At 35.8% G+C, this 21,127-nt stretch overlaps 2 protein-coding genes and 1 pseudogene across 3 annotated transcripts; 1 reads left to right on the forward strand and 2 right to left on the reverse strand.

The window, feature by feature from the left end:
• Nucleotides 1-1,392: 1,392 nt before the first annotated feature.
• LOC120580114 (chloroplast envelope quinone oxidoreductase homolog) lies at nucleotides 1,393-4,223 on the reverse strand. 2 transcript variants are annotated; one of them, XM_039833187.1, is made up of 5 exons: nucleotides 4,022-4,223; nucleotides 3,698-3,842; nucleotides 2,951-3,042; nucleotides 2,116-2,852; nucleotides 1,393-1,747 (listed from the first exon to the last, which is right to left on the reverse strand). In XM_039833187.1, the coding sequence occupies exons 1-4, from the start codon at nucleotides 4,085-4,087 to the stop codon at nucleotides 2,163-2,165; spliced, it is 993 nt and encodes a 330-aa protein (XP_039689121.1). In that variant the 5' UTR covers nucleotides 4,088-4,223; the 3' UTR covers nucleotides 1,393-1,747; nucleotides 2,116-2,162. The 2 variants fall into 2 exon arrangements, with proteins under 2 accessions (XP_039689121.1, XP_039689120.1); XM_039833186.1 differs by having other exon boundaries at nucleotides 1,675-2,852.
• A 677-nt stretch (nucleotides 4,224-4,900) lies between these two features.
• Nucleotides 4,901-7,015, forward strand: LOC112420770 (uncharacterized). Its single transcript, XM_024780449.2, has 3 exons — nucleotides 4,901-5,006; nucleotides 5,111-5,259; nucleotides 5,786-7,015. Exons 1-3 carry the CDS (start codon nucleotides 4,901-4,903, stop codon nucleotides 6,710-6,712), a joined length of 1,182 nt encoding a protein of 393 aa, XP_024636217.1. The 3' UTR covers nucleotides 6,713-7,015.
• Nucleotides 7,016-7,604: 589 nt separating this feature from the next.
• Nucleotides 7,605-12,325, reverse strand: LOC11435231 (chloroplast envelope quinone oxidoreductase homolog; annotated as a pseudogene).
• Nucleotides 12,326-21,127: the final 8,802 nt, after the last annotated feature.

The following is a 21,127-nucleotide window of genomic DNA, read 5'->3' on the forward strand; positions in this document are numbered from 1 at the left end:
TCGAATCCACATGAACTGAGGCGTTATAGCTTCCAACAATAAACTTGTTTGCAAGAAAGTAAAATAAATCATTTGGTGTCACAACAATAAAAATAAATATTAAAGATAATAACAATTTAGGAAAGCAAATAAAAATACTTAGAAGTTCTCAAGAGTAAAAGTATGGTTTAAATAATGATTTAATTATGACATGACTTTGCAAAGATTTAGATAGATATATCTTTCTATAGCTTCTTGGATATATGATAGTTTTAGGTGTCTTTCAACTCAGCCATCATGTTAAGCATGAGATGACACATTGTTTGAGGCACAATACTTAACATGCAACATTATTAAGTTAGGACATCAACATCTCTCAATCTAAGGAGTGGTTGAGACGTGACATATGACAAGTATCCAAGATAGATCTTTGCTCCCAATGCTCAAAGAATTATGTTCATATTAAGTAGTCATTCCGGTTCCCATATCATTTCGGTACTTAAGGACGTAACTCATGTTGAACAAACAGTTTCATTTTCATCTCCTTTCAGTCTCACGAAATTCGACAATAAAAATAAAAGTGATAAAATTTTACTTTCAAAGATTAGCATTAAGATAGTTTGTTTAAGAGAAATTTGAAGGTACAAATCTCAAATCTTAAGCACAAACAATCATAACCTCATCATGTTTAAACCACTAAAGGAGTTTAGCTCATGATGAGCTTAACCCTAAAAACAAAAAATAAAAAAGAAATAGATGATGACATGAAAAACTGAATTAATATGTAAACAAAAGTTATAAAATGATTACACTCCAAAAAGGAAGGAGATGAGCTTAAGCATCACCAAAGTAATCCTAACTCTAATTCACTAAAAACTACCACTCATGTTCATCTATGAGAAAGATAAGATGGAGTTTGATCTCTAGTTGTTGCTAATCCTAGTTGAAACTTGGCCTCTCTATTATATCTAGTAAATTTCGAACTTTTGTCACTAACATGTGGTTGTCCTTTTATAGTACGAGTTCAACCACTACAAGGTGTGCCCTTTGGTAGTTTCTCCTATATGGTGTCATTTTCTTATCCTCTTGATACTCATCATATCATATTATTTTAATTCCTCGTACTACAATGATTGACGCCAACTCATCGAACTTAGCCCCTAAGCAATAGTAGACGAGGGTCCCAAGAGTTCGTACAACCGCACTGCACGATCCACATCGATACATCTTTAAATATTTTTCTAGCGCGCATCTTCATACACCGTCAGACTCCTTTCATACGTCGTATCTTCTCATATCTCCACAGGAAATCATCAACATGTTCCACAAAACAACCAAAACAAGCATTACTAGTTCAAAATGACTAATTAAACATAAAATCTTATTAAGCTCCAAATCTCCCATCCAAACACACTCTATGTTCCGTCTACAATCTGCTGTGGGAAATTTTGGCCTATGCTAACAATATTAGAAAGATGTTACAATTAGAAAGACAATTTCACATACCGAATAATGATCATTAAAAAACAGCAAAACAATTTCTCCATTCATAGGATCAACTAAGTTAATCAATCGACCTCATGAAATCATGTCAAATACTTATCCTACATATGTCATTTATTTCAAAGTCACTCATCAAACGAGAGAACCATTCTATTTCACATACAAATCAGAAAGAGAGAATCAACACATATATATGAATATAAAATACTTAGACCATATAAAGTATCCAAGGTTATTCATTTCTATATAAAACACAAACAATCGTATACTATTAGAAATCGTGGTTGGGCTTAACACAACCCCACAAAACCGGCTTATTAGGTGAGGATTGCCCCCACTTATAAACAAATTGTCAGACCAACTCCTAACCGATGTGGGACTCTTAACGCCCCCCCTCACGCTCAGGATTACACATCTGAAGCGTGAACATAAATGACGGGTGGCCCGATAACGGAAACCTGATAACAGGTGGCCCAAAGAATCGTGAAGAGGCTCTAATACCATATTAGAAATCGTGGTTGGGCTTAACACAACCCCACAAAACCGGCTTTAACCGGCTTATGAGGTGAGGATTGCCCCCACTTATAAACAAATTGTCAGGCCAACTCCTAACCGATGTGGGACTCTTAACATATACGAAAGTAGAAACTATAAATACAAAATGACCAAGCAAACTGTGCCTACGGTTCAACAATGATTTTTCCAGTAGCATGGCCATCAATGCTTTTAGCCCAAGCATCTTCAGCTTTGCTCAAAGGAAACTTAGAGTCAATAACTGTCTTGAGTTTTCCGTCCTTCAATAATTGAGCGAGATGTTCCAAGCCCTCGCGCTTGATAGTTGCAACAAACGGCACCAACCGCTTCTTGGAAAAAGTAAGTTTCTTCAGTGCAAATGTCAACATTGAACTCAGGCCAGGTGTTAAATCTACTACAACCCCTTTTTCACTCAAATTAGGATCAAAAGTTGACCATGGTATTCCAGTCGTGCAGTTTATCACCACATCATATTTTCTACCAGATGGACTCTTCAGTGATGTTCCGTCTAGAGTCTTGTAGTCAAGAACCTCGTCAGCGCCTAAGCTCTTAACCAAGTGGATGTTGCGAGCACCACAGGTAGCAGTGACATGGTTGTTCCCTAGTTTGGCAAGTTGAACAGCATACACACCTACGCCACCTGAAGCAGCAGTTACCAATACGTTCTTGGGTTCGCCAGTCCCATCAAGCTTGACTCCTCCAATTTCGGTTAGTGCATCACGAGCTGTGAGACCGGCTATAGGTAAACCTGCAGCTTCAGCAGCTGATACTTCAGATGGTCTTGCAGCTGTTAAGCTCTCTCTAGCCACCGCAAACTCAGCTAGTCCACCTCCATACTGTCATTTAGCATAACAGGAAATGCACATTGGATTATAATCATTGTAATTAATAATCTGGATTATGAATTGAAAATAGTTGGATTAGAGATAGGTACTAGATTGTTGAGTTTAGCAATAACTTTATCTCCAACTTTAAAATCCTTGACTTGTTCTCCAATCTCTACAACCTCTCCTGCTACATCAGTGCCTGAATCAAATTCCCAAGAGCAAAAGGAGTGTTAATGATATCATAAAAGTAAGTAGAAAATGAGTCCAATTTTATAAACAGTTTAGTTATGCACTTGTAGAATAAATGTTTATCATATAAGCCCTTATATATTAAGCTATTTCTACAATCAGAGAAAAAACAGTCAAATTATTTTCATATAAAATTTATTGCAAACAACTTATGAACAAGTCATAAGCTGCTTATTTGGCATCACACAGAGGCCCTCCCTGTTCTTTTTTTATTAAAAAAAACAAAACAAAGTCCTTGTTTTGATAAATAACTTAATTAAGCGTTTATAGTATAAACGTTTATCATATATCCTATAAGTGGATATGTATAAGCTATTCTATAACAAAAGATAAAATAAAGTCAAATTTTTCTCACATAAGCTACAAGTTGTTTTCATAAGCTATTATGGAGAGCTTATGAGAATAAGCTGAAAACAGCTTATGGCCATGCCATAAACTGATTTAATATATTCTCCTGTAAAGTGTCACAAGTGTTTATGTTGGTAGAAAAGCTCAAATAAATTAACGTCACAAACACTATGAGATTGAGAAGTTCTTATACTATTACTTAAATTCAAATAAGTTGTTTAGAAGCCGATACAAAAAGCAGATTTAGTGAGTCTTACAAGGTGTGTGGGGAAACTTTCGAGGAAAAAATATAGCACGAAGAACACCAGTCTGAATCTTCCAATCAGCTGGGTTGATGCGAATTGCTTCCAATTTGATTAAAACTTCATTAGTCTTTGGAGTTGGAATAGGAACTTCAACATGCTGCTTAAACCAATAATTGAATTGAATCAAGAGTCAGTTATCTAACGCTAATGACCGTTTTACAACTATTTTAGATAAGATTTAGACCGTGTTTTTTATAGTTATAAAGTCAAACTCTTGCCACTGAGCTGATTAATTTAGTGAAAAAACAAAAAAAGAGATGAGAAGGAGGTCATAACCTTCAATCCAGATGCACCTCCGCCATAGGAATTGTACTGAACAGCTTGCATAAGTTTCACAGACATATCTAGTTTTGTTCACTTGTTTTCTTTTAACAAACTACTATGTTGACTATTACAGTATTACTCATCCGAATTCAGATGATACTTGTTCATTACGTAAACTAGCCTGAAGACCTTTTCTCAATAATAAAAATAACTTAAACTGCAAAGTCTTATAGATTTTTTTACTTTTGTATACCTTTCAATAATAAAAAATACCCCCCTTTCCCCAATTAACTACACAACTGGTTTTTGAGAAAGAATTATCAGACCAATTCAAATTAGTCTTTTGAACACATAAAGTAAGTTATGTCGTCTCAACTAAATTTTCTCCATACGCAATAGCTCTTGAACCCTAACCTTATGAAATCATATCATGTATTTATCCAAAACATAAGTATTTATTACTACTCATCAAAGAAGAAAACCACTTTATACGGCAAGAATAATACCCGGTAAAAGAAGAAGAAACCTTTTTCCAACAATTTTGGAGCATTGTAGGCAGAAACGTCATTTCCTTTGCTCTGAATGTACTAAATGATGGAGCGAATCCAGGTAGCCTTAATCATACATTTATTTGTCTCATTCCAAAGAAAAAGAAACCAAAAGTAGCGACTGATTTTCGACCTATATCTCTTTGCAATGTAATATACAAAATTATTTCAAAAACTATTGCGAATAGGTTGAAAATCGTCCTCTCTGACATTATTGGAAAATTTCAAAGTGCTTTTGTTCCGGGGCGTTTAACTACTGACAATGCGTTAGTGGCTTTCGAATCGTTCCATTGGTTGAGAAAAAAAAAGTGGTAAAAAAGGGTGTGTAAGCATCAAACTAGATATGACAAAAGCATATGACCGAATAGACTGGGAATTCCTTATTGCAGTGTTGAACTCAATGGGTTTCCCTAGAAAATGGCAATCTCTTGTGTTGAATTGTGTTTTCAGTGTGTTTTTCTGTGTTGCTTAATGGGTTGTCAAAGTTTTATTACGTAGAGAGGGCTTTGTCAAGGGGATCCGCTATCGCCTTACGTGTTTATTATATGTGCAGAGGTGTTTTCAGGTCGTTTGATTAAAGCACAAGAAGAAAAAGTCTTGCATGGTATTCAAATTGCTCGTGGAGCCCCAAAAATCAGCCATCTGTTCTTTGCAGACGGTAGTCTCATATTCTGCAGGGACTCCAACCAAGATGCTCAGACGGTGAAAGGTATCTTGGAGCTCTATCAAGCAGCCTCATGCCAATTCATTAACTTGGAGAAATCAGAAATTTCATTTAGCTGAAACGTTTCAGAAGAGAGAAAAATCATGTTCCAAGGTTGGATGCAAATTAAGGTGGTGTAATGTCACACGAAATATTTTGCCTCCCGGCTTATGTTGGCCGCTCCAAGCGACAAGTATTTGACTTCATCCAAGAAAGAATCTGGAAGAAACTGAAAGGTTGGAAAGGAAACTTTCAGTTATCCACGCAATCCCCACTTATGTTATGAGCTGCTTCAAATTGCCGGATGGACTGTGTGATTATATTGAAAGATCTCTTGGTTACCTTGGAGTGTGTTATATAATGACAAAAAGGTAGGTGGTATGGGCGTTAAAACGTTAAAAGACTTTAATCTAGCCATGTTGGCCAAACAAGGATTGCGAATTTTCCATCATGGAGAGAGCTTCTTAACCACTTGCTTAAAAAGCCACTATTTTCCAAGGTGTAATTTCCTTCAAGCTGGAATAGGCTTTAATCCGGGTTTCACGTGGAGAAGCATTGTCCAAGCTAGACTGGAAGTTATTTAATAAAGCCGGTTTGTGCCAAAATGTGAGAATTTGGGAGGATATTTGGTTGCCTCACCAATATGGTCACAAATTATGGTCTCCAAAACCTTCAGGTTCTAATATTCATTTGGTGGCTGAGCTAATTCACGAGGAATGTGGTCGATGGAATGCACATTTGGTGAATGAATTTTTTCTTCCGTTTAAAGCACAACAGATACTGCAAATTCCAGTTTTTCCATCGCAACAACAAGACTGTTTCATTTGGGCAGTGAATAAAAACGATGAGTTTACGGAATTTCTTAAAGAAAGGAGAGAAAGGTTGAACTCAAATTATTCTCATTCCTCTCTTCAAAACGGTGTGTGGAACAAGCTGTGGAGAGTCAAAACGATACCTCGACACACTCATTTAATTTGGTGCATTTTGCATAACTGGCTGCCAGTGAGGTCTGCGTTGTTTAATAGAGGAGTTCAATGTTCTCCCCTCTGCTGTTTATGCGACCAGCAGCAAGAAAGTATTAACCATTTATTTATGGAATGTGGCTGGTCTAAAGCAGTTTGGTTTGCATCGCCACTCAGTTTGATCTTTGATATAAATGGAGGCGAGCAGATATTATTTAGTATTTGGCTTGAACATGTTGTGGCTTATGAGAATAATTGTACCATCCAATTGATATTTGCAATCTGTTACGGGTTGTGGACTTTGCTGAATAAAAGGTGTTTTGATGGCATTACATTTCCAAGTCTTGAAATGGCAAGTCAGAGAGAAGGTGCTGCAGTTTCGAGCTTCAATGAGGCTTCAATTTTCTGCAAAATCAAAGCTATCTTCCTATTCCAATGCCGCATTCTGCTGTTCGGTGGTTACCTCCCTGTCCCAGCCATTATAACTTGAATGTCGATGCTGCAGGCCCAGATGAAAGTGGCAGCTAGGGGCTCACGGCTGTTGTCCAAGATTCCAATGGGGTAGTGATGGCAGCAGCATGTTGGTATCGCCTTTCTCTACCTTATTCTGATGCGGCAGAAGGTCTCGCCATACTGTTGGGGGTCGAGTTTGCTAAAGACTCGTCGTTCCGTAGCGTTGAAGCAAACTCAGACTCAACAAATGTGATTGAAGCCCTCAATAATAGGCACACACAATACACCTATTTGGGTGCCATAGCAATGGAGTGTACTCAGTTATGTTCTAGTTTTAACAATATTAATTTTTCTCATGTAGGTGGGGTTTAGCATGGGAAAGTTAATCATGTCCATTAGATTAAATGAGGAACACATTTTTATCCTACTCTCTCAACACTAGTTTATTTTTTACATTATTATTCACTCTCTCTTTCATGTTCTCACACACTTTGACCACCACCGCACCACCACACACAACCATGGTTGTTGCCGGAAAACTTGTTAATGTACCACCCAATCTGCCATGGATCTTCAAAATGGATAGAGCCTCAGGGATCATTCTAACAGGTTCTCCCATGTTCCTCAATGTTGCAAGAACTGTGAAAATGGTTTCAGCATTTAATGGTGCATTCTTGGTAACAACACATCCAACAAAAACAAAAGCAGGTATAACCATAGGAGACATCCAATAGAGAAATGAATTAGCAGCTTTCAGGATCTGTGCCTTAGACAACCATACAAACTCTTTATCGCGTAACAGCTCAACTAAGTTCTTGAATTTTTCTTCCCATGACTGTAACTTAATGATCTTCATATTATTTACAATCTCTGAAGGTGTTCGTCCTGTGCAATCATAAACTGTGACTGACAATGATTTTTCCAGTAGCATCAAATAGGTCATGCCTACTGCTCCACAATGATTTTTCCAGTAGCATGGCCATCAATGCTCTTAGCCCAAGCATATTCAGCTTTGTTCAAAGGAAACTTCGAGTCAATAATTGTCTTGAGTTTTCCATCCTTCACCAGTTGTGCGAGATGTTCCAAGCCCTCACGTTTGACAGTTACAAAATATGGTACCAACTGTTTCTTCGAAAATGTAAGTTTCTTCAGCTCAAAAGTCAACATTGAACTCAGACCAGTTGCTAAATCCACGACAATCCCATTTTCACTCAAATTAGGATCAAAAGTTGACCATGGTATTCCAGCGGTAAAATTTATCACTGCATCATATTTCCTACCAGACGGACTCTTCAGTGATGCTCCCTCTGGAGTCTTGTAGTCAAGAACCTCGTCAGCGCCTAAGCCCTTAACAAAGTCGATGTTGCGAGCGCCACAAGTGGCGGTCACATGGTTGTTCCCTAGTTTGGCAAGTTGAACAGCAAATACACCTACACCACCTGAAGCAGAAGTAACCAAAGCGTTCTTCGGCTCGCCAGTCCCATCAAGCTTAGCTCCTCCAATTTCGGTAAGGGCATTACGAGCTGTGAGACCAGCTATAGGTAAACCGGAAGCTTCAGCAGTTGAGACTTCAGATGGTCTGGCAACTGTTAAGCTCTCGCTAGCCACCGCAAACTCAGATAGTCCACCTCCATACTGTCATTCAACATAACATAAAACAGATATTGGATAATATTCATTGTAATTAATGTACCTGCATATTAATAAAAGGATCATAAACCTAAAGTCGTGGATTGATAAACGTTTAATGTTCTCCCATATACTTCTTCCTTTTTCGTCTAATCCTTAAGTTTTGGACAACAAGTATATATGTGTATGTATCTCCAAGTCTACTACTGTCAGATAAAGATGTTACACAAACAACAAGAATTGTTGATTGAATAGAAATTTTTTACCTCCACTCCATGTTCTTCTTTGTTTACCAATTAGTACACAATTTATTCTAACCATTCATCTTATCTATCCTAAGAAAAGTCCTCCCTTAGCGACAGATAGCATAATTTCACTCTAATGTTATTTACACATAGCAGTAACTAGACCCATATCCGGTCCGGATGACACTAGTTTCATTATAACCTAACTAACTAAAATCGTACATTAAAGGTAAGATCTTACCTTTAATGTACGTTCCCCTATATCTAGTCCGGGCTCTTTACTAGTATAGATTCCTATACAATAGAAAACTATTCCCTTCATTAAATTGTTTTGAAATTCACACTCAAAAGTAACCTAAGGAAATAAAAGAAAGAGGTTAGTACTTGATGTGTGAGGTGAGGTGAGCAATAACTTCATCCCTTGACTTGTGGTCCAACTTCTACTACCTCTCCTGCTACATCAGTGCCTGAATCAATCAAAGTTTCAAGAGCAAAGGAATGTTAATTATATCGTAAAAAAAAAGGTGGGAATGAGTCCGTTTGGATTAATTAAGTCTTATACTTATCATATAAGCATTTATGTATAAGTAATTTCTATGATAAAAGAAAAATTAAAGAGTTGTTTTCATAAGCTAAAATTAACTCACAAGCATGCCATACTTACGCTATTTCTTTAGTATAACAATTCACGCAAACACATTGGAAAAGTGTTTATGTCAATAAATAAACTCATTTCTGCAATAAAAAATATAGTAAAAATTATTTTTATATAAGCTATTCTCGAGAGCGGTTTTCATAAACTAAAAATAGCTTAGTCATAGGGGTGTTTGTGATTTGGTTTGCTTTGATTTCATTTTGACAAATGAATATGAAATCTGATCCAACACGTGCTAATTTCACAAAAGGAGATTGAATAATATCCAACGATATTCAATGCAGTTTTTTGAATCGGTTTCGCAGTTTGGATACAAACAACCCTACTAAGAGACATGTCATGAGTTTGTTTCTTTAGTACAACACAAACACTTCCAAAAATGCTTATGCTAGTAAATAAACTCAAATAAATTGTTTATAAGCCAATCGAAGCGCATATTTAAGTAAAAAGAAGGTGGATTAGTGAGTCATACAAGGTATATGGGGAAATTTTCGAGGAAAATATAAAGCATGAAGAGCACCCTTCTGAATTCCAATCAACTGGGTTATTGCTAGTTGCTTCCAATTTGATTAAAACTTAATTGGTCTTTGGAGTTGGAACAGAAACTTCAACATGCTGCTTAAAACCAATATAAATGTAAATGGACTTAGATTAATTTTAAGAAAGAAAAAAAAAACATGCAAAATTAAAAACATAGTACTGAACATAGATTATCACCTTCAATCCAGAGACACCTTCACCATAGGAATTGTACTGAACAGCTTGCATAAGTTTAGTAGCCATATCATCAAACTCTCTGATCCTTTACTATATATTAATAAACCTAGTACGACGTTGACCATGCTATTTTTTTTTATAAACGTTGAGTTTGATGATATATTATTCAAAGTTTGGAACAAGTCCATTTTTGGTGATGTCCATAGACAGCTTGAGCTTGCTACCTCGGAGGTTGACCGCATTCAGAAACTTATAGATATTCATGGCCTTGATAATGATTTGCATGCGCAAGACTTACATGCACAGTTATTTCTGACAAAAGCTTGAAATTGTAAGGACCTTTTTGGGCGGGAAAATGCTAGGCATCAGCGGTTCCTTTATGGTAATAGGAATTCGGCTTATTTCCACCGGTTAGCTAAAATAAAATCCTCCTTTATGCCGATTTCTTTGTTGATGATTGGCGATGTGTGACTAACTGAGCCTCGTCATATTGAGGAACATGTGCTAGATTATTTTCAGGGTATTTTTGGTGTTGATAATTCTTGTATTCACAACGATTTGGTGATTAGAGTAATTCCTTCGTTGGTTACTAATAATGAAAATTCAATGCTAACTGCGGCTCCTGATGTTGATGAAATTAAGCGGGCAGTGTTTGATTTGAATGATGATGGTGCGCCTGGTCCTGACGTATTTGGGGGACATTTTTTCCAACACTTTTGGGATATTGTTGCTTCTGATGTGATTTCCTCGGTGCAAGAATTTTTCTATATAGTTTCTATTATTCCAAACCTGAACTCTAATGTAATTGTTTTGATCCCGAAAGTGCCCAGTGCATGTTCCATGGATGAATTTTATTAGAGATATATGTTAGATACTAGTTTGTAGTTTGTTTATAGTGACTTGGAGTAACTAACTCCCTAACTAACTTTCTACATAGATAACTTGCTCTCCAAGTTATCTTCTTCACTATACTCTAATAGTCCCCCTCAAACTTAAAATGGGGAAATTCACCAATTTTGAGTTTGAAATACAAAGAATATTCTAGTTTATTCTCACTATATTGTAGGCAAAGTAAACTAAGTAAAACAAAAAACTGATAGGAAAAGAGGTAACACATGCCTAATGCAAAACACAGATCCTTCCATTGCCCAGGCCCAATAGAGAATCCCAATTCAGCTTCTGAATGTCTTCTTCTGTGTAGTTTCAAACTTGCCACTGCTGAAACGCGCTTATAGGAACCAAAACAGCTTATAAAAAAGATGCTTTTCCAAAAGTAGCTTATTCCAAACACGCTTTTGGAAAACTCGCTTTACTAAAGCAGCTTTTCTAAATCGTGTTTCTGCAAGGCAATTTTATGAGAATAATGATGTTGAATCAACAAAACTGCAAAAGTGATTATGCCAACAGACTTCATCGAAACGTGCTGCTGCTAACATGCTGTTGAATTCGTCAAACACGCGATTGGCTCAATCAAAGTGAAATTCGTCATCTTCGTCCAGAAAAGAAAGGCTTCGAACCAGAAACGTGCTTTAACACTTTGTTGTGAAAAATGATTCCGCAAGAAGCATTACCAGAAAAGAACTGTGCCAAACGGCGATGCTTTTGACCAGCTGCGTGTGATTGCCGGAAGAGAAACGGTTATGCGCAAACTGTGTTGATTCCGGTGAGAGTGAATCTGCGAAATCAACCACAAACTACTTCAACGAAGAACATGAGCGAAATTGAGATAAAACTTGACAGAGAAGAGAGCAACGAACCACAAAGGTTTCCGCCGGGATCGAAATCGACGATAAATTCGTCATGTAACTCAAAAATCTGAATCTTGTTGTTGACGGCAGAAGCTATTGGTTCCTGTTTTCCGGCGAAGCAGCAAACACCGTAAACAGGTCCAAAGCATGTGATAACAGTATCGATGATGAGATGCTTCGATTGCTTGAACGCGGCTTCAAAAACATGGAACTCAGATTCGCGATTGTTCGAATTCGTTGATTTGGCAGAAAGATCAACTCTGAATCAAGAATCTGTATTTTCTGGTTTTCTTCCGAAGCATCAATGGCAGAGTTGCGATTGCTGTTACGTGAATCAATCAGAGAACAAGGAACTGCACCGATCTTGATGGTGAATCCATCAACGGTTGGAGCAATCCACGGTGAAGGAGCAGTGGTGGAAACTGAACCGCCAAAACTACCGAAAACGAATTCTTGCGAAGCGGAAGAACATGAATTTTCTGATGCGGAAGCTTCAAGATCTTCTTCTTCATCACCATCGGAATCATCTTCTTCATCAGAAACTGGATCAAAATCGCTATCTCCACAGCGCTCTGATACCATGTTATTACAAGTATATATACTACTACAATTATATATACTACTACAAACTAGTCTAACATATATCTCTAATAACTTTCGTCCGATTGCTCTTGCTAATTTTCAATTCAAGATTGTGACAAAAATCCTGGCAGAGAGGCTAGCTATTATTTCTATGCGGATTGTTTCCCCCATCAAAGAGGTTTTGTCTGTGACCGTAACATTTCCGACTGTGTCATTTTAGCTTCGGAGGTAATCAATTTATTGCCGAAGAAACGACTTTTTGGTAATGTGTCTGTGAAGGTTGATATTCGGAAGGCTTTTGATACCATGGGTTGGAATTTTCTTTTGTTGGTTTTAAAAACTTTTGGCTTCCATCCAGTTTTCTGTGATTGGATTCGTGCGATTTTGCACTCTGCTCGCTTGTCAGTGCTGGTGAATGGTAGTATTGTGGGTGTTTTTCCTTGCAAGAGAAGAGTCCGCCAGGGAGACCCCTTGTCCCCGCTTCTTTTTTGTCTTGCAGAGGAAATGTTAGTAGAGCGATTGAGTTGGAGCGTGTTTCCGGTGCTCTGCAGCCTATGCCGTATTGTAGGGGTATCTCTTTACCAACACATATTCTTTATGCAGATGATATTTTTATTTGTTGTGCAGTACTCGCAAAAATATTCGGTGCCTTTTGCGGGTGTTCAATTGTTATTCTGAGGTTTCCGGGCAGTTGGTGAATTTCGACAAGAGTAAACTGTTTATAGGAACAATGACATCAGCAAGGTCTCGAAGTCTGGCTAGATTGGCTGGTTTTTCTTTGGGGGTTATTCCTTTTTAGTCTTGGCTTCCCTATTTTCCAAGGAAGACCGAGGCGTATCCATTTTCAAGCAATTGTTGATAGAATTAAGGTGAAACTTGCTTCTCGGAAAGGATCTCTCTTGACGATTATGGGAAGAGTTCAGTTGGTGAAATCTATAATACATGGTATGATGGTTTACTCTTTTCATATTTATCGTTAGCCACAAAATCTTTTGAAGTTGCTGGATCGTTGGATCAAAAATTTTGTTTGGAGTGGTGATATTTATATTCCGAAAATTTGTATGGTAAAGTGGAATATTGTTTGTCTCCCGTGGGAATCTGGCGGTTTGGATCTCAAGCCAACAAGACTTATTAATAATTATTTATTATTACAGTTGAGTTGGAAACTTCATAGCCAAGATTCTCAATGTGCTACTTTTTTTAGGCATCAATATTTTTGTAATGGGATTCCTCTCCGAAATTATATCAAATCCTCTGTTTGGCTTGGCATAAAATCGTATATGGATACCGTACTTGAAAATTCCATTTGGCTTGGCTGATTGGTAACGGCGAAAGGATCAATTTATGGTTAGATAATTGGTTGGGCTCCTCTCACGTTTATGTTTTGAATATCAACCCCGCCTCCTTCAGCTCTCTTTCCACCACTCTCTCCTCGGTTATGGATGCTAGAAGGCGGCGCTTACCACCTCTTCTCCTCTCCAACTTGGTGGTTGCAGCTAGCATTTTGAATATCACTCTTCCGGTGACGCCGTTAATTGACAAATTGGTTTGGATTCATACAACAGATGGTGACCTCACAGCCAAGCAAGCATTTCTTTTTTTGAGAGGTCCGTCGCACATGGTTGATTGGACTTCTCTTATTTGGCAACCTTGTATCCCGCCCTCCCACTCTTTTATTTTTTGGCGTCTGATGCATCAGAAGTTGCCCGCTGATGAGCAACTTCGGTCATGTGGCTGCACTATTGTGTCGATTTGTGTGCTTTGTTATAAGATCAGCTGAGACTTTGGAACATTTATTTTTCTCTTGTGACTTTGCGGTTAGCCTTTGGTGTTGGCTAGGATCTATGTTGAATTGTAGCACATTGAGAAACTTGATGCCTAAAGAGATTCTATTGAAAATCTCTTTAAACATTGAGAATCTCTTTAAACAACAGGAGAATCTTGATGGCTACTCTTCACAGACACCTCTCTATTGAAAAAATTCCATGTTCTCCTCTTTCCGTCGGTTTAAAGAGATTACTCCTGTTGTTTGGAAGCCTCCAACTGTCCGTTGGGTAAAGATTAATACGGATGGATCTGTCCGAAACTCCCTCGCGTCTTGTGGGGGTATTTTCCGAGATCACAGAGGCACTTTTTTGGGCTGTTTTGCATGTAACTTTGGTCCAGTGTTGGTTTTTGAAGTGGATCTTTCAGCCATTATTTTTGCTATGGAATTTGCTGCAAGGTTCGATTGGCTCAACCTTTGGTTGGAGAGTGATTCCTCTAGTGCGGTGCTTGCTTTCAAAAATTCGAACTTGATTCCTTTCCGTCTTCGGAACCGCTGGCATAATTGTTTTCAACTTGGAATTATTGTTGTTTGTTCTCATTTATCGTGAAGGAAATTGTTGACCTGTCTGGCACCGTCTGGCTTGACGTGTTACCACCGTTGTGGTCTTTAGACTTCTTTAGGGATAGGAACGGCTTGCCTAATTATCATTTTCCTTAAGATGTCGGATGTTTCTTTTCTCTTTTTTGAATTTTTTCGAGGGTTTTGACCTAGTCCCCCGTCTTGTACATATATTTTTCCTTTTTTTAATAATATATATGAAGCAGGCGGCAAAGGATATGAGTTCTAGTAAGAATACAATACTAAGCCAAATTTAGAGGCTGCACTTAGTAATTTGGCTCATATGTGTGAGAGGTTTGTGGAGACAATTTGTTGGTTTTCTTTTCGTCTGAAGCATATGTTGAATGGTTTATCTTGCATACTAAGTGATTTGGTGATGCATTGGTGATTACTTTGGCTTAGTTTGAGCCTCTTTTAGATTGTTTTTGTTCAAGGAAGTTATATTTGTTGTTGACCTTGCCTCAACTGTATCACTTGATCTGCCATGTCTTATTTGGGTGTTGACTGCAACTTTTACAACAATGGAAGCAGCTTATGGAATTTATTGATATGAAAGGCACTTTTGGTTTATACTTGTCCTGCATTTTATACATTTTGGTTTATGCTTGTTATATGTTTGGTCTGGCAAATTGGCATGACCATCAATCTGAGTACTATATGCTGATGGCTCATTGATATGTTTGAAGCTTATGGATTGAAGAAACTTTAGTCTCTTATGATTACGTATCACTGTCCAAGTCAAATGTTCAATGACTTAATTCTTCTAAATTTCTGCCACGAGTTTTTCTGTTTGTGGACTATGGTTCTCCACACCAAAACCTCCTTTTGATGATTGGTGTATATGGGCAGAAGACATTTGCAAGTTTATGCTCAAATGATTTTTTGTTCAACTGGTATTTGATGAGGCTTATGAAACACAATACAGTTTGTTGGTGTTTTGTCTCTTTTGTTGTTGATTAGCCTATGATGGTTTTACTTATTGTCTTGTGCTTCTGTTCATGATGGTTAAGCCATGTTGATAGGCTTTCGTCATGAATGGTTTGGCGTTGTTGTGCTTCTGTCCAAAGATGGTTAAGCGTCGTTTTTTTTGTGGTTCTGTCTTCTTGAGTCATTAGAACTCTTGATGGTTAAGCGTTGTGTCTTTTATGGCTTTGTGCTTGCTTGCTTCTACCATATGGTGGTTAAGCGTTGTTTTGTTGCTTCTTCATCAAGCGGTTAAACCTTGAGTTGTGGTTTCCTCTGGTTGGATAAGCATTTGGTTGTTGCTATGCTCTTGGCCGATAAACTTCCGGCATCTCTACTTGTATTTTCATTTGTTTGATGTACTTTTGTATTGTTCATCCCAAGTTGGAAGTGTTGTAAACACCTTCCAACTTGCGGGAGACTATTAGAGATATAGTTTACTTACAACTACTATATATAGTTGTTGTTTTTTTAACCACCCCATTAGTGGGATAATTCACTCATTTGTAACATTAATGTCTTTTCAATACAATAGTTTAATAGTTTTTCTCTTCTTCTTCCATGGATGTCATATTTCATAACATTAATGTCTTGCAACGTGTTTTGCGAGTTAGGATACAACTTAACATTTAAGTTTTTTTTTTTGAGAGATTTAACATTTAAGTTAATAACATAAAACTATAAAATACGTAAAAATAATATGACAAAATCAAAGTAGCGATAATACCATGTCTTTGGATCTATAACGTTTAAGACTTAATCATTTGATTGAATTTGTGGTTGATTTATTTTGATATTTCAACCTGAATCAAAAAAACACTACACCGTAATGGGATGTCAAACAACGTTCCACTAAGACGATGAATAAAACAACGCTGCAAAGTTTTGACAAAATCACGAAAGAAAAACCTAAATTTATGTCAAAACTATTTATTTAGATTAAAATAAAAAAAATTAAGATAAAAATGGATGATTCCAAATAAAAAATAACCTAAATCACGTCTCAACGAAAAAAATGAAAAGGAAAATCTAGAGAGAAGAAATTATTACTTTCTGCTTTTGTTATAAAATTTGTTTCAAATGTTATGAATTAGTACTCGAACTAATTTATGTTGTATTTATTTGATTTGATTCAATTTAGACTCTAATTAGATACAACACCAAAAATTTAAGGCTTAAATGTGCTTTTGGTCCCTTAACTATTTATTTGGTATCGCTTTGGTCCCTTAACTAAAAAAAAGATTGTTTGAGTACATTATCTTTATCTCCGTTACCTGTTTTGGTCCCTTCTGTTAAAAAAATTCAAAAAACTGTTACGGTTTATATTATTCATCTTCTTCCTTTTCTTTCCATCATCTTGATCATGATCTTCATCATCAACAACACACTAACCCAGAAAAAAAAAAAATCTTTTTCATCATCATCAAAGCCCGAATCCTCTTCATCAAATCAACAAATCCTTCAATCTTTCCTCTTATGTGTTGAATCTCAAACTCAAAGCTTCCTTCTTTGATTAATCATCTGTTGAATCTCAAACCCAAATGATCTTCAATTTTCTGACTTCTCTCTCTTCCCTGCAATTCTTTACCGAACTCTCTCTCATGCCGGCCGCCGCCTTCTCTCTCCCCTTTCTCTTCCATTCTTCTGTTTCTTTTCGATCTCCCACTCTCCCTCTCGTGCAGTCTCCCTTTATGGGTTTAAAGGATAAAAATAAAATAAAAAGATTTTTATAATCAAGTGTTGTTATTGTTGGTTCGAGAATGGATTGTTTGGTGAAGGTTAGGATTTGGTTGTACGGTTGCAAGAGAATGAATTTTTTGGGCATGGAATGGTTTGAAGAGGTTGGATTTGAATTTAAAAAAATTGTTGTTTGGTAAGTTAAAGTGATTTTTTTTTTGTGGGTTGGTGTGTTTTTAATGATGAATATCATGAAGAAGATGATGGAAGGAGAAGGAAGAAGATGAATAATATAAATCCTAACGGTTTTTTGAATTTTTTTAACGGAAGGGACCAAAACAGGTAACGGAGATAAAGATAAAATACTCAAACAATCTTTTTTTTAGTTAAAGGATCAAAACGATATCAAATAAATAGTTAAGGGACCAAAAACACATTTAAGCCAAAATTTAATTCATTTAATTACTTTCGATTACATTTTAATTTTATCTAATTATTGGTTTAGTTTGATGACTATCTTCTCATACAGAAATTTAAACGGTTATCATGGCAAACGCAAAAATCAATGTAATATAGAAATGATTAATAACAAATATGGGAGATAAATAAGTTAGGAATTCTTCATCAAACGCCTCCCTATCTTTTGTGAGTCGACAACTAAAACTTTAATTTCTTCTTCTTCATCCATCAAAGAGGGGTGGTTTAGGGTTAAGTTTTGACCCAAAATCACCCCTCTACATCGTTTTTCTCCTTCCCTTTTGTTTAAATAAGTGATTTTCACATTGAATTAAGTTTTTCTTTCGTGATTTCGTTGTCTTAGTGCGACGCTGTTTTGTTTGTCGTATTTGTGCGGCGTTTATCTTTTCCCTCTTGTTCAGGTGTTTATTCAGATCAGCTTCGATCTAGTACAGATCCAACCAATGACTTTGACGTCGTCAACGTTGCAGATCCGGAAGCATGACTATTCCGGAGATTTTAATATAGTCATATATGTAGGCTTATGTACTTTGCCGTTTTATTCTATTAAAATAGATGTTGTGAGTTTGTTCACATGTTCATCTTTTCGCTTTTAGTGAATTTGTATTGCATACTCTATCAATTTAAATGAGGGAATGTCGTTTGTTTTGTGTAAAAAAAATGTAATATAGAAATGATTGTTGAACACCAACATTTTTAATGTAAAATTGAATGGTGTCGTTTATTTTGTATGTATTTTTTTTTTTAATGAATGAGAGATATAAAGTAAAAATGTTGAAATATCATAATTGGATGTAACAAAAAGTAAAAACATAATTGGATGTAAAAAATGTATGATATGATGAACTATGAAGTACACACAACACAGTACACACAACGACACACGAGTTTAGCGAGGCCTATTTTTTTATTTTATTTTCCACGAAATGTTCAACGTGTATAAAAACAGGTGGGGAAGAAAATTGAAATGGTTGATGTACAATGAAAATTACAAGAAATCCAATAATTGGTGCACGACGAAAACCATGTTTCAAAAGGACAAATCGTTCTAATTTTTTTTTACTGTATTGATTTGTAATTGACTGCGACCTTTTTTTTCTTCCTTAGATTAAGCATTAATTCATTAAAATTAAATTCACACACAACTGTGTGAGGTTTCGGGTTTGAAGTTAGGTCACGATGTCCGTTCTTACAATTTTGATATTTGTCAGTTGAGTTAGGACTTCTAAAATTGACTGCGACCCTTTTTGAAGAATATAATACATATTATCGGCATATAAAAGACCAATAATGCTTCAATTATTTTCTTTTTCATTGTAATTGATCGGGGTGTACATGGGTTGGGTCAACTCATAAAATCCAATCAAACCCATAAAAAAATCCAAAAAAGTGGGTTGGGTTGGATAATTGGATGAGTATGGTTTTAAAAAATGAAAAACTCATAAAAAATAACGGGTTTCGGGTAAAACCAGACTCAAACTCAATAAACACACTTACCCAATAATGTCAACATTTTTATTTTATTTTAATTGGGAAGAAGGTGAATAGAAAGGATTTTGATCATAAATCAACAAAAGACATTCTTTTTATTGAAAATCAAATCATGCTAGAGTTACAAATTCGGATGTTGCATTTTTTGGTTATTTTGATGCTAGTGTAATTTTATGTCATGCAACTTTATTTTGTTGTAAGTATTTTATGATGAAATTCATTATTGATATTAACATTTATGTTTTTTAAGGCTCAAATATTTAAAATAAGTTATACAATTTTTTTAGAAAATAAAAAGGTTGATTACATTTTATGAAAAAAATATAAGGATTTGTCGTTTAGTCATTTAATATTAACAAAATATTAGAAAAATAATTTGGGTAACCCATTACCCAACCTTTGCTAAAAAAAAAAAAAAAACCCTCATTATCCAACCCAATCCAAACCGGAAATTAGTGGGTTTATCCAAACCAACCCAATAATGTAACGGGTGATTACTTTACCTCACCCAAACCAGAGTACCTTGTATGGTTCAAGTCTTGAGTTTGACCAAACCCAATCCAAATCGACCCACGTACACCCTAGTAATTGATGCTTCATGTTTGTTTCAAGGCTTGTATTTATACAAAAGTCATAATTTTAGTTCTTGTAAAAGGCTCAAATGTGGTCATTCATTTGAATTTTTTATTGAAATGGACATAAAATGATGTGTCACTAGGCACATTGTTTAACTTTTTTTAGGAATGATAGTAGAAAATACTGGGATTATCATAGTAATATAGACGCTCTAGAAAAATTATGAGATACTTTATTAACTTGTCTCCGAATGAAAGCTAGATTGTAACTAGAACTAGAAGAGAGTAAAATGCATAGCTTATTCTCATTCAAACATTTGTTATTCATGCATTCACCATTGTTTGACAATCACTCTTAAAGACAACTTGGTTGAAACTAAAATTCAGATTAATATGAATGGCATGTTGTAAAGCAGTAGCTTCACATTCAGATTGCACCACATATAACCGTGGTTGTATCTAATTTCTAAAGCTAGGGTGCAAGTAGTGGTTATGTTAACATGTTTTTGTTCCAATAAGCTAGACATATTTTTTACGTGGCTCATAAAACACATTATTAACGATATAACGACCAAGTTAACTCTATTTGTTTTTTAATTTGGTATCGATTAAATGATCGATTAATTCGACGACCAATTCCACCGTCTACTAAAGATGACCAATTGAAACCTAATTAACTCTATTAGTGGAGACTTGTCACAGTTTTTTTTAGTACACGTGAAGACTTGTCACCTTATTACATATTATCATTTATTGATGGAATTCTACTGTACATTCATAAATTGAACGGTTTTGTTACATTTACTTCTTAAAAAAAAAAAAATTATGATCATTTTTATGAATCAAAATATGTTTGTCACTTTAAAAATGATAAAATCGGGTATAAAAAGCGATAAAATCGGATAACGTCACTTTAAAAATGACACAATGTGTTAAGGTTGAAATTTTGGATGGGTGTACTTTAGATTATATAAGCCGAAACCATTTTTTTTTTAGATTATATATTTTTATAATCGAACTGATGTAAAATTGAAAAAATGGAGGATGCAAAAAAGAAAGAAAAGCAAAACAAAAAACTACCGCTACTTAAAAAGTGGGAAAATAAATTCTTTATATTAAACATATACAATAATAAAACATGTACAATAATAATCATTTTAAACCACTGCAACTTGGAGAGTGGAAAAAGAATTTTTTGTACTAAAAACAATAAAATAATCATTTTATTCCAATCTTGTTTCTGGGGCCTTTTATTTGTTTTTGCAATTGGATTGGATTGAATTGGAGAGAGAATCAATTCAAACTTT

The sequence above is a fragment of the Medicago truncatula genome, chromosome 4 (genome assembly GCF_003473485.1).
Source record: "Medicago truncatula cultivar Jemalong A17 chromosome 4, MtrunA17r5.0-ANR, whole genome shotgun sequence".
In the NCBI taxonomy this organism is placed as follows: domain Eukaryota; kingdom Viridiplantae; phylum Streptophyta; class Magnoliopsida; order Fabales; family Fabaceae; genus Medicago; species Medicago truncatula.